The sequence below is a fragment of the Lissotriton vulgaris genome, chromosome 11 (genome assembly GCF_964263255.1).
Source record: "Lissotriton vulgaris chromosome 11, aLisVul1.2, whole genome shotgun sequence".
Taxonomy (NCBI): domain Eukaryota; kingdom Metazoa; phylum Chordata; class Amphibia; order Caudata; family Salamandridae; genus Lissotriton; species Lissotriton vulgaris.
The window spans coordinates 517650478-517668917 of record NC_141699.1 but is presented as its reverse complement, the minus strand read 5'-3'; the positions used below and the strand labels follow the sequence as shown (position 1 = coordinate 517668917).

The 18440-nt window shown below is 44.7% G+C and overlaps 1 protein-coding gene across 1 annotated transcript in view; it reads right to left on the bottom strand.

The window, feature by feature from the left end:
- Nucleotides 1-18440, bottom strand: part of LOC147683096 (zinc metalloproteinase-disintegrin-like cobrin) — a 2407169-nt gene that overhangs the window by 1141002 nt on the left and 1247727 nt on the right. The window contains exon 11 of the mRNA XM_086942497.1: nucleotides 9344-9474. Within this exon, the coding sequence (XP_086798623.1) occupies nucleotides 9344-9474 (131 nt within the window). The remainder of the gene's footprint in view (nucleotides 1-9343; nucleotides 9475-18440) is intronic.

Sequence of the window (18440 nt, the reverse complement as noted above, 5' to 3'; positions counted from 1 at the left end):
CATTTTACTATTCCAACAACCAGCGGCCCCCCTTCCACAAGTCGGAATTATGTCCAAACTTTTAAAATGATGTGCTTTAGCTAGACTTCCAATCACTAAATGCTGAAGAGCTGTGTTCCTTGAAAGGAAGACAAGATACTTTTTAGTAGCTGTGGAAATTCGATTGCAGGAGATATGACTGTGTTAAATTTCCCCAAGTTGTTTCCCTCTCAGTGTTTGGGTGGTCTGTTTTCTGACCATCTCACACCTACTAACTGAAGCGATGCTGTAAAGTTTTGCAATGTACTGCCTTATAAATGGTAGCTTTGCTTTTATGATGCTCTTGGTTCTGGGAAGCTGATGCAATTAAGGTATGCTATATATGAAATGAAAGATCATATGTGCATACTTAGGACTGGCTCCTGCAGGATGAGTTTATAGTGAAGAGGCAAGACCATAGGTTAGTGTTATTGTAAATAAGTAGGTCAAGAAGGCCTTCTCCAGTGCACCATTTTCACAGAGTAACATATTTAGAATATGCCATGTTCTTATTAGCAAGAGTAGTCTGGTGCATTTTATGATTATTGACCATAGTTGTGGTGTCTCTCCCTGTTCCTCACTTGAGTAGTTTTTTTCTATACAACCTAGCAATATATCCTTGTGAAGGCCAACATATTCTTGTAAGCGCTAGTTGGGACTGGAATTTCATGTGCCTTTTTCTTTTTAGTTCTCTTTTTCACAATTTTCTTCTCATCTTTGGATATCGAGTGGCTTACACTTATTTTGCTGTGGAACTGAGACCTCTTACTGTGAAATTTGTGGTCCATTCTTGGTATGGCCAATCTGGTGGTACTGATTCCAGGGTGAGCTGTCAGGTTGCACTGGAGAATGTGTGGGTGGTTTAGATTTAGTTACGCCAACAATAGGAACATGAGAGATATCTGCAGCTAAATGTGTTTTGCTTAAATTAGCAAAGCATTCTGTGGGATAGACTCTATAATCATCAATAATGCTGTGACAAAAATCTTCAAAACACTTTTTCATCTTCCACATAATGGATCACCTGCACAGATCAAAATTGGAATTTGAGCTAATTTACCAGCTAATTGCACAAAAAGGCCAATTCATAAAAGAATTGGAAATAATTAAAAAGGATAATGTAAGTCAAGTCAAGTCAAACAGGTCTTTATTCGATTTACATCATAAAAGACAATGTACATAAAAATACAGTTCATACAGATTAGTATATAAGATAATAAATACTTTACAGTTTAAAACCAGGTTAAAAAAGTATTACATATAAACAATGATGTAAGAAGACCCATGGTGACCTTTAAGCAATACTATGTTGCAGTTAAAAGCGAATAACATAGAAACTTCATTTTCCAAGATTGCGACTACGAAGTTACCAGGCCCAGCTCAGGAATTTTGCTACACCAATGACGATAAGGGGAGTAGTATCAGTTTTTAGGATCCTAGTAGCTGCAATAGCAGATCTAGTACCCAGTGAGCGGCAGACCGGTGAAAGCCAAATTTTTCTGGGTACCAAATACATGGGGCAGCAGAAGAATATGTGTTCGATGTTCTCTACTGCTGCCACACAGAAAGGACATTTATCACTGCCCCCCAAGGACCAGGAATGCGTTAGCCCCCGCACGGGTAACAAGCCAACTTGTAATTGATGGTACAATTTACGATCTTTCGGCTTGGTTATTAAGGTCCAATAGGCCTCGTATCTGGGGGCATCCTTAATAACCAAAAATTCCAAAGACATGATAGGGCCAGCAACCAAAGTAGATCTCCTCTCTCCGATCCAGTGCCAGTAGATATCTTTAAGACCCTTTTTTGATGGAAAGGTAGCATTAGCTGGATCAACTCATAGCACCTCCAAGCTCAGGTTTATCAGGAGCTCTCTAAGATGAGAGAACCAGGGTACCCGATGGGCCCCTTCAAGCCCCCTCACTTCAAGGATAGCCTCGGCAAACAAAGATAATGCGGGTGTAGTCCACAGATGACGCCAAAACGCCAGTGGTCTATACCGTGCCACATCCTCAATGGGTTTAACACCTAAGTCGAGCTGTAGGGGTATGAAAGGTGTTGATTGTGGGAGCCCAGTTGCCATACTGAGGAACCTATTCTGGCCACCCTCAGAGTGGATAGATCACTATAACCCCACAGTTCTGCACCATAGATAATTGCAGGGATTATCTTGGAGCCATAAATTTTGACCAGCGGGGCCAGAGGTTTAGTCAGAGATTTTGCATGCTCCTTCAATAGGGCTCCCCCCAGTTGGACATGTTTCAGGGCCATAAGATCCAGTTGAGGTTTCCAGCTCATATTCTCACTTAGTGTGACACCCAAATAAGTAAACACCTCAGTTTGATCCAGTATAGCTCCACTCATCGACACCTTGGCCTTCACAGCCTTGGGGCCTCGCAGAACCATGAATTTGGTCTTGCTGACATTCACCTCTAACTCATGCTCGCTGCAGAAACACTCAAAGCGGGCCAGCGCAGACTGTAGGCCCTGCCTCGTTTTAGAGATGATAAGAGTATCGTCTGCGAACATGAGGAGGGGAATTTTCCTTCCAGCAAGGGAGGGGGCGTCAGTTGGAAAGTTGGAAAAGTACTTAGTCACCCCATTAATAAACAAAGAGAAAAGGGTGGGGGCCAACACACACCCTTGTCTAACCCCCTTGTCGATTTTAAAGCTATCAGTAGTCTCACCGGGTGCCCCCCATCTTACTTTTGCATAGGTGTTTGAATGGAAATTGATGAGCAGGGCCACCTGCTCTTTAGGCATACCCAGATCCATCAAGAATTCCCAGAGCTTATTCCTAGGCACTAAGTCAAACGCGAACCTAAGGTCCACAAAAGCCGCAAACAGAAGGCCCCCCCCAAGGAAGACCGCCTTTCAATAAAGTAACATAAATATAAATATTTGCTCCAGGGTCCCCATATGTGGCCGAAAACCTGCCTGGAGAGGACTTAAAACATCATAATCAGAGATCCGGCTCTGGATCCTACCCAAAAGAAGGCGCGCCACAATCTTTTGTACAGCATCAATTAGGCTAATAGGTCGATAATTAGCCGTTACTGAGCGATCGCCCTTCTTATAAATTGGGAGGATCTCCGCCCCCAGCCACGAATCAGGGACTTTAGCACCCCTTGCCAGAGCATTGGCTAATAGAACAATATAAGGGACCCATAGATCCTGCTCCTGCTTAAACAGATCTGCTGGAATGCAGTCAGGGCCTGGTGCTTTACCTCCCGGGACAACCCTTAACACCGCCCTCACTTCGGAAGCAGTAAAGACCAGGGCATCGTCGAAAGAAATAGGCAGCAGTGTGGCAGAACTAGTAACATTTGATTTGAATTGGTTACCATAGTACTCAACCCACTCCCTTGGCTCAACACAGTTTGAGGGGACTGTATCCTGTGGGCGATTGCCCCATTTAAGCTGCCGACAAAATGTGGTCATGTTGTTACTCTGACAGGCCTCCAGCAATTCCCTCCAACAAGCCTCATCCCAGTTCTTTTTGGCAATGGCCTGCGCATTTTTATAGATAGCCCTACAACTGCTGATAGAGCTCTGTACTCTCGCCTTTAAAGCTGCGTGCAGCACCTTTTGTGATTCCCTACATGTTCTGTCGAACCTGGTAAGGGGTTTCGACCTAGTTCTTCTGTGGCCAGTGCACTTAACAAATAGAGTTTTGAGGTTTAAAAAAAGATCCCTGTGTACTGTGGTAATATTGTCCAAAAGAGCCGACTCTTGCCCAGATCCACTGATTTGAGTCATTGTGTCCCTAAGCAAACTTCTAATCCTTAACATGGCCTCCTCATCTAGGGTTAGTTTAGGCCAACTAACCCTTCTTTCATTATTAGATAGAGAAACCTGGGGCGAACAGACCTCTGCCACAGAGAGCTCAGCAAAGGTGCTTTCTTTAATCGATAGAACCAGGGGATTGTGGTCACTCTCGGTTCTACTTACTACCACCATATCCAGTAAAGTGGGCCACATTTCCAGGTTCACCAGGATATAATAAATGCGGGAGCCAGATCTACCATTATCAAAAGTCGATGCCCCCAACCTATCAGACTTCAATCTCCCATTGACTGCACATTCCTAGATTCAGACAGAGTCCCTTCAGAAATAGGGCTGATTGTGACCACTTCTTAATGGGTTGCAATTCTAAACCGGGAATGCCCCATAGACTATCCTCGTCCTCCGTGATTATTCCATCATCCAGCCTCAAGGGTTCGAAACAGGTATTAAAGTCCCCCATTACCACCATGTTAGTATTCACCGACAGTGAATTTAAAAGGCCCTCCAACGGATGTATGACATTACAACGCATGCTTTTACCACGCATGCCTTTACATCGCAAGTTTTACAACGTATGCTTTTACAACGCATAGTTTCGAGGGGTGCTGGATAGTGAATAGTTTAATTTACTATTCCAACTCCAGTCCCCGTGGATAGTAGGGAAGGTGTTGGATAGTAAATTAAATCTATTCCCTATCCTAGAGCGCCCCCCAGTGCAATGCGTTGTAATGGCATGCGTTGTAATAGTTGCGTCGTAAAGGCTCTGCGAGGTAAAAGTTGCGTTGTAAAGAATGTTCCCCCCCTCCAACAGTAGTGCAACAGGCGAATATTTTCCACCTTGAATACCCCGCATATAAACATTAACAATCACCACATTCAGCCCCGAAGACGAGGTTACTCGTATTGCCAGCAAATCAGGATTGTCCATCGGGAGTTCCTCCACTGAAACACCCACATGTTGATGTACCCAGATAGCCAAGCCTCCAACTGGTCTGCCCCTGACACCTTTCACGGCTGGTCTAGAAAAATGTAAAAAGCCAGCGCGAAATAAAGGCTGAATGGCCCAGGTTTCCTGGAAGGACCAAATGTCAGAATGGTCTATAAAGCTACCCCAATCAGGCAAGTCGAGCTTCGATTCAAGGCCAGCTATATTCCAGGAAGACATCTTCTGCAAAGGTACACACCGGTCAGAGGCCTCCTTCCCACCTCCAGCCGCATTAATTACGGCAGGGCTAGTTGAGCAGGGAGCTGGACTATTACCAGTGGCAGATAACAGAGAGCTTACAGGTGAGACTAACAATGATGAATCGCCTTGGGGGGCTTTATTAGAAGATAAACCAACTGGTAACCCCTGAGCAGACCCTGCTGGCACAGCGCAACATTCATCAGAGGGGGGTTCAATTTCAGAATCAGTGAAATGCACAGATTGCAAAGTATTAAGTGCGGAATGTAATAAAGAGTTTGGTGCTAGAATCGCTATACCCAATGGGCTATCGTCAGAGTACCCCAGCTGTCAGTCGCAATCATCGAAACAGGAGAAAATGTTGAATCTGTTAGAAATTTCTAGCGGGGTAAATGGAATCAGATGATCCATTCTCCTGTTCCCATGTAAATGGTCGAACCTCCCGTGAAGGGTGCCGTAGCCTGGGACCGTATTCCACCCAAGATCGTTCCAAATAGGCAATGGTCTAGAAACATGCCCCGTGTAACTGTTATTGGATGGCATATACATGTTACACTGTGGAACAGCTAGGGCTCCAGGATAGAATGGGGGGTTCACTAAGGATCTTGGGTAGAAATATGTTAGGTCATAAGGGACTTTGGCATTACTCCTGTTCCCCAAGGACCCATTCAGTATAAATCTAACAGCCTCTGGGTCCCTAAAATTTATTACAACGAGGTCACCATTTATATTTTTTTCCCTGCTGCCCAGCCAGGGGAGGCGCCTGACGTGAATGATCTCACCATTAATATGATAAGGCAGTGGTCTATTTTGTCCCAGCCAATGCATAATTTTATTTTTTACCTGGGAGTACCCCTCCCTTTTGCCAACCTCTAGGGTGGGGACTCCTGTAAGCACGACCACAAAGGGCACTGCATCAGGTGGTAATTCCACATGAGAGCCCTGTAATATATCATTCGTGGGTTGACTCAACCTTCCCCTCCCTCCCTTCCGGGGATCGCTAGCAGCTCAAGCAAATGACTTCACTACAGGCGCCTGAGGGAGCTGTTGTAGGGCTTGCTGAGGTGCTGAGACACTCAATTGGGTGACAACAGGGGGTTTATTTACTTTAATGTTACCCTTATTAGAACCCTTGGGGACAGCAGAGGTAGGGACAGGGGTGATTGGGGGCTGAGCAGTCACCGACAGTGGAGGGACTGGCTTTACGGTGTTCATTGGAAGCCCAACCCCTACAATATTACAAAACGAAGACTCAATATTCCCAAGCCGATGTTCCACCCTCTTCAGGATATCAAGTATTGGGAGCATAAAAGATCTTAGTTGGTGCTCAATGTAATCCCTGGGGGTACCAGACAGCAAGGCTTCCTCTAGTGGGGGAGTTGCTAACTTCACTTCTCTTAATAAATCGGAGACAGGGACTAGGATGCTAGTGTCTGGAACCGCAGAAGCCAATAGCGCCATAACAGATGTTACTGGGGCCTTGATCATAGGAACAGCTGGAGCATTAGCTTTAAGGGATTTACCAAACTCAGAATGACTGAGCTTGGGCCTCTGGGGTGCCCTCCCCCTTCTCTTTTTTGGTGGTGGATGGCCAAGAGCTTTGGGTGCATAAAGCGTCTTGCCCTTCCTTTTTTGTAGATCCCTGGCTGCAAGAGAAGGCCCATTAATAACATCAGGTACTGTATTGGAGATACCCGGAGACAGCACATTAGGAGAGGATACAATATTTACAGTTACAGGTGGCGGAGGAGTGTCTCTAAGGAGTATAGGGAACTTATCAAGAGACAAAGGATCTTCACTTATAATATCCTAGATAGAGTCTGGTAGAACGGGTACAGGCACCGTGTCCAGCAAGGGTCTATTCTTCAAGTTTTCGATAGAGCGGTGACACTCAATCTCATTTTCCTTGTCCAAGTATAATGCAGCCCTAGTAAAGTAATTCTCAAGAGTTCCTTTACTGCCCCCCGCAGATGCAGATTTATCGCTGGTTGTGGACATGGTGGAGTAGTCCTACCTTACACCAGCCTTAGGGACTCCTGTGGGCAAAAAGGGGGTGGCCCGTCCCGTCCTCCACCGTCCCCGGACGGCCACAGACGGCCCGCCCTTTGCCCGGGCTTGGCCCCGGGCGCTCCCGCGTGCGTGTCCTGCGATGCGGAGAAAGCTGCCTTGATTATAGCGCCTCCGGGAGATTCATATAAAAAATCTGTCAATAAAATAACAAAACACCTATCACCGTCTATTGATAAAGATTCCCTTGCAAAAAGAATGCATGCATGGTCATTAATGAATGGGTATACAAAAGTGAGAGTCCAATCATATTTAAAAAGTCCATAGTCTCTTAAGAAAAAATTATAAAAGCTCCTTTTGGCGTCTTCTCAGGCTTACGTCACATAATGCCTTGGCTTTGATCAACGGAATTGATGCCCTATCGCTTTTGCAAAACGGGGGAAGAGAATATTATTAATTTGCTGTGTATATGCTAAAAACCTAGGGCCTCATTTATGAGGCCTTGCGTCAGTTTTGTGCTGCGGATGCGTCACTTTTTGTGACGCATCTGCAGCGTAAAACATGCGCCTTGTTGCGCCATATTTAAAAAGTGACGCATCTAGGTAGATGCGTCACTTTTTAAACCCCTGCGCCACATTATACCTGCGTCAGGTATAATGTATGCAAAGGGGGCGTTCCCACGCAAAAAGCCTCGTAATAGTGACGCAGTGAAATCTATGAGATTTCACTGCGTCACTTTTAGGATGCGGTTGCGTCAAAATCTTGCGCCTGCCTCACAGCAGGCGTAAGACTGACGCAAGCCCTTTCACATGGGGCTTTCCCCATGTGAAAGGACGCATTGCTGGAGATGCGTCACTTTTGTGACACACTCCAGCAATGCGTCACTTTTGCGCTTACAGATGCGTCAGAAATACTGACGTATCTGTAGGTCCTTGCGACATGATGCGTCATACATTAAATATGACGCATCATTGGTGTCGCAAGGAGTGCGCAGTGAAAAGTGACGCATCGCTGTTTTCACGCAGCGATGCGTCACTTTTCATAAATGAGGCCCCTGAAGTTAAAAGAAAATGTATACTTAAGCAGCATTTTAATTCCTGAGGAATACAGACCTGTAGGCAAGCATTGATAAGATGTCTACATTCAGATGACATAGCACTGAGCTCAGCTTTTGTAGAGTTTTTATTAACAATAAGAATGGAATTAGACCAGCAAGATGAATTTGAGATGTAATATAGGATGTATATATTATGTAATTTATATTATGAAGTCTGAACTATTAAGTGTTGCTATAGTTAGCTACAAGGATGATTGGTTTATCTATTAATGTTTGTTGTTATGCATTTTTTAATCCAGACTTTTATCAATAATATACTTATTACTATAAGAATTATTGTCACTATATTGTGAGATTTTAACTAATCAAACAATAAAAAAATAACATTGACATTTCTGCTAAATAAAGAGGTTGCATTAGCGGAGGGAGCAGTGTGTAATTTATAAAAACATAAATGCAGAGCCCCAAACGTTTTCTTAGGGTTCTATTACTGAAGGTCAATGTTGCCATAACCTTTTTCTTTAGCCACTCTACACTTGCTTGTTCCTACTGCTTTTTTGTGTGTACTCATAATGTTCTTAAATGTACTCATAATATACCTGCTAAACATGTGTGTGAGGTCTTAAGATCTGATGTCACTTCTTGCGATGTCATTTCTTGTAAAGCCATGGCTATGATACCACTTTCTCTGATGCCACTTCGTGATGCCACATGCAACGTCATGCGCCATGATGTCATGGACCCAGATGTCACGTGGAGTGATGTCACCTGCATTCTGCCTAACTTGGTCAGTCCCCCCCGCTTCTTTTTTTGGGGCTTATGCCCTGCTTCTCCCCCAGAAGCTACACTGCTCGGCAAAGCAGCAAGCAAGTGTACCCGAATAATTTGTTATGAAGTGCTTTTGACAAATTCTTCATTTTCTCTAAAGGATCCACCCAGGTGGCTGGTGTTTTCGTTTCTGTTATGTTTATAGTCAGCTAACAGCAGAATGATAATGGGGAAATGCTAAAACAGGGGTGTAGAACTGGGTGTTAAACAGCCCCACACCCATCAATCCTTGACGCTGCCAATTTTATATCGCCATTATTGGTAACAAATGTGATTTGTGTGAAATAGGTTTACAATTAGAAGCATGAGTGTTATTCAACTCTTCTCCGTGAGCACAATCTACCAGATCGGTCGTACATTTTACATAGTTTAAAATAAATGGCGCCCAAATAAAGTAGCAATACACACAATAGTGTCACATGATCAAGAAATTGTTTGCATGTTAAATTATATTAGCATCTAACCTCAGTGTAGCTGCCATGATGCAACTGTCGTCCGGGCATGTGCAAAAAGCAGTATCATGTTCCATTCCAAAGGTATGTCCCATCTCGTGTGCTACTGTGGCAGCCATTGTATTGATATCTCTGCTGTGATCCTGCAAAAAGAGAATTAAACTCAGCTATAAACAAGAGCTTTTACAAACTCAAAGCATTCACAGAAATCAAGAGTATGAACCTCAAACCTATACAGTTAACACTAAAAGACTGTTCTTCGCTAATCCCTATTCCTCGTCCAAAACATACATTTTTGTATTATCTAAGATTTTCTGAAATACGTTCCGCAGAAAAACTTGATAATTGTGCAGTACCAGGATGCAAATCTTACGTTTTTATTATCAGCAACTTTGCACTTCAACAAGTTAAACAAAAAGATATGTAAAAAAGGGGATGACAGCTTGGAAAATTGCCATTACTTCGACGAGACAACATGGTCTAATGTTAAAAAATTAGATAGTGTGCACATGCACACGGTGCATGCCACAACGCAATGCGCCATTGTGTAAAGGGAAACCTTTTACATGGTAAAAGATGGGTGGTATTGGCCTGCCCTCTGTAATCTTGTGTCATAGGCCCAATGTCTTTGAGGGAATAACACAGCCTCTGCGAATGTAGAGGCAGCCCCTTACTGAGGCTACCCTGAAGTGGAAGTAACCAGAGCCATTTTAAGGATTTATGAGGCCCTGGGATTAGTCATATTCTGTGCCTCCCCTCTGTTCAGAATAAAACACAAGGTGAAGATGACATATGCACTGGTATATGATGTGGTTTTTGTATTCAGTTATTACCTATGAAAAATTGTTAATAGCATGCAGGGTTCCACTATTAGAGTTAATTAGTGGTAAAGGTAACAGGCTTCAGAGAATGAACCTATCACACAGGTTAATCTGGCGGATTCGGCTTTAAGACTGAAGAGCCCTGTAAGTTGCAAAGATCTTAATAGAGGGCCTTCATACACATAAAATGTGCCATGGACTACTCAAATCTTGCAGTCTCAGACATCGATTTCTACTAAGGGGCCAATTAGGATGCCGTGAGAAACAGCTCCGACCCTTGGGCGGAGCCATTCCTACAGCATCGTATTCTCCTGTTTGAATTAATTTTCGAGTTGGTCGGAAATTAATCCAAACTGGATATGCGAATGGCTTGCAATGGGCCCGTCTGCCATTCGGGTAACCTCTTGTAATCCCAAGGGCGGCTCTTCCCACCCGAGGGATTACAATGTTGGATTCCGACAGCCTTTCTGTACTGGCCTTTCCGATACCGAAAAGCTGTGGGAAGTTGACTTTCGGGGCACCAGCAGTGCCCCTATGGGTGCAAAGCCTCCGGATGGCAGCCTGCCGCCTGGTGATCCCTGCACCCAGTAGCAGGCATCTTGAGGTGCCTGCCACAGAATGTAGGGATGAATTGCACCTCAGCTCTTTACCATGAGAGCCTGCATTCCAGTTGAAATGCATGCTCCCATTGTAAAGAATAGGAGTGTGACCGAACACTGTTCGGTCGCATCCTAATTTCTGATTTGGGACTGCCAATAGGAGGTCGGTCAGTCCCAGTTCCTGATCGATGTTGGACAGACACAAGTTCGTCAGACATCGAAATCAGCTCCTTAGATGTGTTAGCCTCACATAATAAAGCTTCCTCGTGGGCCAGAGATTAATCCTGTCTCTAAAACTCAATTGCAACATTTGAGTATGCTAAATGGGGTTCTGCCACTGCTCCACTACTCTTAAAACATCTCACTAATCATCACTGCAGTCGTTTTTTTACCGGACCCCTGAGTCTATACCAAGCCTGGACTATGTTTCTCTCTGAAAATCCTAGAGAGTTTAAAACGATGCAGCCCCCTGTTGTTTCGTTTGAAATTATGTGAAAACAAAATTCTGGCACTTATTACCCTCTATTGCTTCCCTATTGAAGAAGTTCAACCCATATGCTCCGGAGCTTTCTAGTACATAAGTGACTTTATTGGTTAATCACCGACTTATGTCACAAAACTTTTAGTTCCTTATCTAATAATTGTAAACCTCAGGACCTTCAACAAATATCTCCTGATTACCTGATCTGTGAGATGCATAAGCTTTCATGGTTGAACTCCTTGTTGTGTGCTCTTCTCTGTGAAACTCCCTTGTTTTCCATCTGAGACTAGTAGATTTAATTGAATCCTTTTATAGAGCACATGGTTACACCACTGGTGTGTCCCCGCGCTAGAACCGACTCGCATAGAGGGAGAAAGCCCTAGTCAGCTACTCGTACCAAAGTTCTGAAGGACCTCTAAGCTATCGAGGAGAATAACCAAGTCTTCAGGTGTCTGCGAAACCTTGTTTCGCAGGGCTCCAATCTTAGATCCTTCGGTAGTGTATTCCAAGTTTTGGCTGCGAGATATCTAAAGGAGTGTGCCCCCATTCTAGCTTTATTAATTCTTGGTACATTTACCAACGTCCTGCCTTTAGATCTTAAAATCCGGCTAGGGATATATAAGGTTATTAGAGGGTATAGATAGCATGGGCTTTTCTTAGACAGAATTTGATGACAATAGCACATAGCTTTGAATATGATTCTTTTTTCAACTGGCAACCAGTGCAGTCCTGCCAAAGCTTTCTTTGTTGAAGCTCTTCTCGGAAGGCCTAGCACTAACCAAGCGCCTGCATTCTGCACTGACTGGAGTTTCGTCAGCCCCCTTTTGGATGTCCCTAGATATAGTACATTGCCATAGTCTAGTTGGGAGGTCACTAAGGCATGACCAATAGTTTTCCTGGCATTCAATGGTAGTAAGTTGAGGAGCTTTCTGAGAGTTTTTAGTATTCTGAAGCATTTCCCTACAACTTCCAGAATTTGACTGTCAAATGATAATCTGGGATCAAATCAAACTCTGAGGTTTTTCACCTCAGTTTTTGGGCTCAGTACTTGGCCTAATGCCTCTGGCCACCACGCTGAAGTCCAGATGTTTGAGGCCTTGCCCACATGATTACCTCGGACTTGTTCCCATTCAGCTTTAGACAGTGACTTGTCATCCATTTTGCTACTCCCTCCAAACGCATACAGAATTAGAGAGCTGTTTGTTCACTATTTTTAGACAGCATCACAATTAACCTTGTTTCATCAGCGTACAACATGATCGTCACATTATGCTCTTCTACAAGGTCTGCCAATGGTCCCACGTATAGATTGAATAATGTGGGACTCAATATCGATCCCTGTGGAACTCCCTGAGGAAGAGGTATGCTCTTAGACAGGTGTGATTGTTGGACAACTCGGAAGCTTTGTGAAGAGAGAAAGGATGCCTACCATCGTAGTGCAGTACTTCTGATACGGTATTCCTCTAGTCTGTGAAGGAGCCGCCCGTGTGAGACGGTATCAAAGGCTGCACTGAGATCCAACAGAATCATTGCTGCTGTTAGCCCTTCATCCCCATATTTTCTCATAGTGTCCGTGACCAAAAGAAGTGTTGTTTCTGTAGAGTGTGCAGCTCTAAAGCCAGATTGTAATGAATACAGTAAGTCATTCGTCATGATGTGATTCGTTAGCTGCTTATTCGCTACTTTTTCAGCAATCTTTGCTACAAATGGTAATAGCGAAATGAGACGAAGATTTTTCAAAACGGTTTTGTCTATAGATGGCTTCTTTTTTATTGTGCACACTATCGCCTGCTTCCATTTTTGGGGGACCTCGCCTGTCTGAAACGAGCATGCAATTAGTTCTGAATTGTAAGGCAAGATAAGATTGCCACCCAACATTAATTATTCAGGGTGAGCAGGATCAAATGGGGATCCAGATTTGATTCCTGTCGCTGGGATTTTTAACTCATCTAGCTCCTGTACTGTGAATGAGTCCAGGTATCAGCAAAAAATTTAATACCCGTTTTACACTCAGTTGTAACCCCCTCACGGGCATCCACTGGAAAGGAGTCATATATTTTTGCAACTTTGTCGACAAAATATTTGGCTATTATATTGCAATCTTCTAATGAGGTGCTAGCCTCATAATAACATTATCGTGAGCTGTTAGTGCTTTGAGTATAGAAAACATTTCTTTTGAAGAGTTACTTGCTTTTTCGATTTTTTCTGTGTAGAAAACACATCTGGTTTTCTTTATTAGAGCATGGTACTTGTTTTGTTCCTTTCTGTAACTCTCTTTGACCTTACTACAATAGCCCTTACACCATGCTCGTTCAAGCCTCTTACACTCTTTTTTGATTGCCGCTAAGGTTTCATTAAACCAGGGTGCTAAAGCTTTGTGTCTCCTAGGACTCCTAGTGCTCCAAGGCTCAATCTCATCCGATGCCTATGGTAACCAAGTCTCAAATTGCCTATTGCTGATATTAATATCTTTCTCTAATCTGAGTTTGTTCCTCAATAGTGCCTGAGAAAAGGAGTTGGTGCTAAATTTAGGCCACTTCCTCCTTGTGACTTTCAGTACTGGTTTCTCTGTCCTGGGTATATGTATAGGTATATAGAAAGGACCTAGGTGGTGGTCTAACCAAGGAATTTGCCAAGACATCCCCTCCTCTGTCTCCATAGATCTGGTAAATATGGGATCTAAAATGTGCCATCCTTGGTGTGTATTTAACAACAAGGGGTGGTGATGGACAGAGTTTCTGAATTAAGCAGAATACTCTCACCCAGTCAAGAGATCAGGGCTAGATCCAACACCATTTTTTAGCTCACTGCACAATCCCAGCTCAGAACCTGGCTATATGCAAATTAGTCTGTTCCTGTCCCAGTGCATGATGGGAACAGGGCAAACCAAACTACCAAGCCAATTCTTACACTGGGAAGGAAACAAGCTTCCGGGGACCGGTTTCTGGCATGTCAGCCGTCGTCGGCCCGGCTTGCTTGAATCCTGATGGTGCAATGAGCAAGGGACTCACATCTGAGTATACCCTTTCACGCTTATGGTGGACAAAATATTTAACAAGGGGTGGTGATGGACAGAGTTTCTGAATTAAGCAGAATACTCTCACCCAGTCAAGAGATCAGGGCTAGATCCAACACCATTTTTTAGCTCACTGCACCATCCCAGCTCAGAACCTGGCTATATGCAAATTAGTCTGTTCCTGTCCCAGTTCATGATGGGAACAGGGCAAACCAAACTACCAAGCCAATTCTTACACTGGGAAGGAAACAAGCTTCCGGGGACCGGTTTCTGGCATTTCAGCCGTCGTCGGCCCGGCTTGCTTGAATCCTGATGGTGCAATGAGCAAGGGACTCACATCTGAGTATACCCTTCCACGCTTATGGTGGACAAAATATTTAACAACAAGGGGTGGTGATGGACGGAGTTTCTGAATTAAGCAGAATACTCTCACCCAGTCAAGAGATCAGGGCTAGATCCAACATCATTTTTTAGCTCACTGCACCATCCCAGCTCAGAACCTGGCTATATGCTAATTAGTCTGTTCCTGTCCCAGTGCATGATGGGAACAGGGCAAACCAAACTACCAAGCCAATTCTTACACTGGGAAGGAAACAAGCTTCCAGGGACCGGTTTCTGGCATTTCAGCCGTCGTTGGCCCGGCTTGCTTGAATCCTGATGGTGCAATGAGCAAGGGACTCACATCTGAGTATACCCTTCCACGCTTATGGTGTACAAATTATTTAACAACAAGGGATGGTGATGGACAGAGTTTCTGAATTAAGCAGAATACTCTCACCCAGTCAAGAGATCAGGGCTAGATCCAACACCATTTTTTAGCTCACTGCACCATCCCAGCTCAGAACCTGGCTATATGCAAATTAGTCTGTTCCTGTCCCAGTGCATGATGGGAACAGGGCAAACCAAACTACCAAGCCAATTCTTACACTGGGAAGGAAACAAGCTTCTGAGGACCGGTTTCTGGCATTTCAGCCGTCGTCGGCCCGGCTTGCTTGAATCCTGATGGTGCAATGAGCAAGGGACTCACATCTGAGTATACCCTTCCACGCTTATGGTGGACTAAATATTTAAGAACAAGGGGTGGTGATGGACAGAGTTTCTGAATTAAGCAGAATACTCTCACCCAGTCAAGAGATCAGGGCTAGATCCAACACCATTTTTTAGCTCACTGCACCATCCCAGCTCAGAACCTGGCTATATGCAAATTAGTCTGTTCCTGTCCCAGTTCATGATGGGAACAGGGCAAACCAAACTACCAAGCCAATTCTTACACTGGGAAGGAAACAAGCTTCCGGGGACCGGTTTCTGGCATTTCAGCCGTCGTCGGCCCGGCTTGCTTGAATCCTGATGGTGCAATGAGCAAGGGACTCACATCTGAGTATACCCTTCCACGCTTATGGTGGACAAAATATTTAACAACAAGGGGTGGTGATGGACGGAGTTTCTGAATTAAGCAGAATACTCTCACCCAGTCAAGAGATCAGGGCTAGATCCAACATCATTTTTTAGCTCACTGCACCATCCCAGCTCAGAACCTGGCTATATGCTAATTAGTCTGTTCCTGTCCCAGTGCATGATGGGAACAGGGCAAACCAAACTACCAAGCCAATTCTTACACTGGGAAGGAAACAAGCTTCCAGGGACCGGTTTCTGGCATTTCAGCCGTCGTCGGCCCGGCTTGCTTGAATCCTGATGGTGCAATGAGCAAGGGACTCACATCTGAGTATACCCTTCCACGCTTATGGTGTACAAATTATTTAACAACAAGGGATGGTGATGGACAGAGTTTCTGAATTAAGCAGAATACTCTCACCCAGTCAAGAGATCAGGGCTAGATCCAACACCATTTTTTAGCTCACTGCACCATCCCAGCTCAGAACCTGGCTATATGCAAATTAGTCTGTTCCTGTCCCAGTGCATGATGGGAACCGGGCAAACCAAACTACCAAGCCAATTCTTACACTGGGAAGGAAACAAGCTTCTGAGGACCGGTTTCTGGCATTTCAGCCGTCGTCGGCCCGGCTTGCTTGAATCCTGATGGTGCAATGAGCAAGGGACTCACATCTGAGTATACCCTTCCACGCTTATGGTGGACTAAATATTTAACAACAAGGGGTGGTGATGGACAGAGTTTCTGAATTAAGCAGAATACTCTTACCCAGTCAAGAGATCAGGGCTAGATCCAACACCATTTTTTAGCTCACTGCACCATCCCAGCTCAGAACCTGGCTATATGCAAATTAGTCTGTTCCTGTCCCAGTTCATGATGGGAACAGGGCAAACCAAACTACCAAGCCAATTCTTACACTGGGAAGGAAACAAGCTTCCGGGGACCGGTTTCTGGCATTTCAGCCGTCGTCGGCCCGGCTTGCTTGAATCCTGATGGTGCAATGAGCAAGGGACTCACATCTGAGTATACCCTTCCACGCTTATGGTGGACAAAATATTTAACAACAAGGGGTGGTGATGGACGGAGTTTCTGAATTAAGCAGAATACTCTCACCCAGTCAAGAGATCAGGGCTAGATCCAACATCATTTTTTAGCTCACTGCACCATCCCAGCTCAGAACCTGGCTATATGCTAATTAGTCTGTTCCTGTCCCAGTGCATGATGGGAACAGGGCAAACCAAACTACCAAGCCAATTCTTACACTGGGAAGGAAACAAGCTTCCAGGGACCGGTTTCTGGCATTTCAGCCGTCGTCGGCCCGGCTTGCTTGAATCCTGATGGTGCAATGAGCAAGGGACTCACATCTGAGTATACCCTTCCACGCTTATGGTGTACAAATTATTTAACAACAAGGGATGGTGATGGACAGAGTTTCTGAATTAAGCAGAATACTCTCACCCAGTCAAGAGATCAGGGCTAGATCCAACACCATTTTTTAGCTCACTGCACCATCCCAGCTCAGAACCTGGCTATATGCAAATTAGTCTGTTCCTGTCCCAGTGCATGATGGGAACCGGGCAAACCAAACTACCAAGCCAATTCTTACACTGGGAAGGAAACAAGCTTCTGAGGACCGGTTTCTGGCATTTCAGCCGTCGTCGGCCCGGCTTGCTTGAATCCTGATGGTGCAATGAGCAAGGGACTCACATCTGAGTATACCCTTCCACGCTTATGGTGGACTAAATATTTAACAACAAGGGGTGGTGATGGACAGAGTTTCTGAATTAAGCAGAATACTCTTACCCAGTCAAGAGATCAGGGCTAGATCCAACACCATTTTTTAGCTCACTGCACCATCCCAGCTCAGAACCTGGCTATATGCAAATTAGTTTGTTCCTGTCCCAGTGCATGATGGGAACAGGGCAAACCAAACTACCGAGCCAATTCTTACACTGGGAAGGAAACAAGCTTCCGGGGACCGGTTTCTGGCATTTCAGCCGTCGTCAACCAGGCTTGCTTGAATCCTGATGGTGCAATGAGCAAGGGACTCACATCTGAGTATACCCTTCCACGCTTATGGTGGACAAAATATTTAACAACAAGGGGTGGTGATGGACAGAGTTTCTGAATTTTGCAGAACACTCTCACCCACTCAAGAGATTAGGGCTAGATCCAACACCATTTTTTAGCTCACTGCACCATCCCAGCTCAGAACCTGGCTATATGCAAATTAGTCTGTTCTTGTCCCAGTGCATGATGGGAACAGGGCAAACAAAACTACCAAGCCAATTCTTACACTGGGAAGGAAACAAGCTTCTGAGGACCGGTTACTGGCATTTCAGCTTTCGTCGGCCCGGCTTGCTTGAATCCTGATGGTGCAATGAGCAAGGGACTCACATCTGAGTATACCCTTCCACGCTTATGGTGGACAAAATATTTAACAACAAGGGGTGGTGATGGACAGAGTTTCTGAATTAAGCAGAATACTCTCACCCAGTCAAGAGATCAGGGCTAGATCCAACACCAGTTTTTAGCTCACTGCACCATCCCAGCTCAGAACCTGGCTATATGCAAATTAGTCTGTTCCTGTCCCAGTGCATGATGGGAACAGGGCAAACCAAACTACCGAGCCAATTCTTACACTGGGAAGGAAACAAGCTTCCGGGGACCGGTTTCTGGCATTTCAGCCGTCGTCGGCCAGGCTTGCTTGAATCCTGATGGTGCAATGAGCAAGGGACTCACATCTGAGTATACCCTTCCACGCTTATGGTGGACAAAATATTTAACAACAAGGGGTGGTGA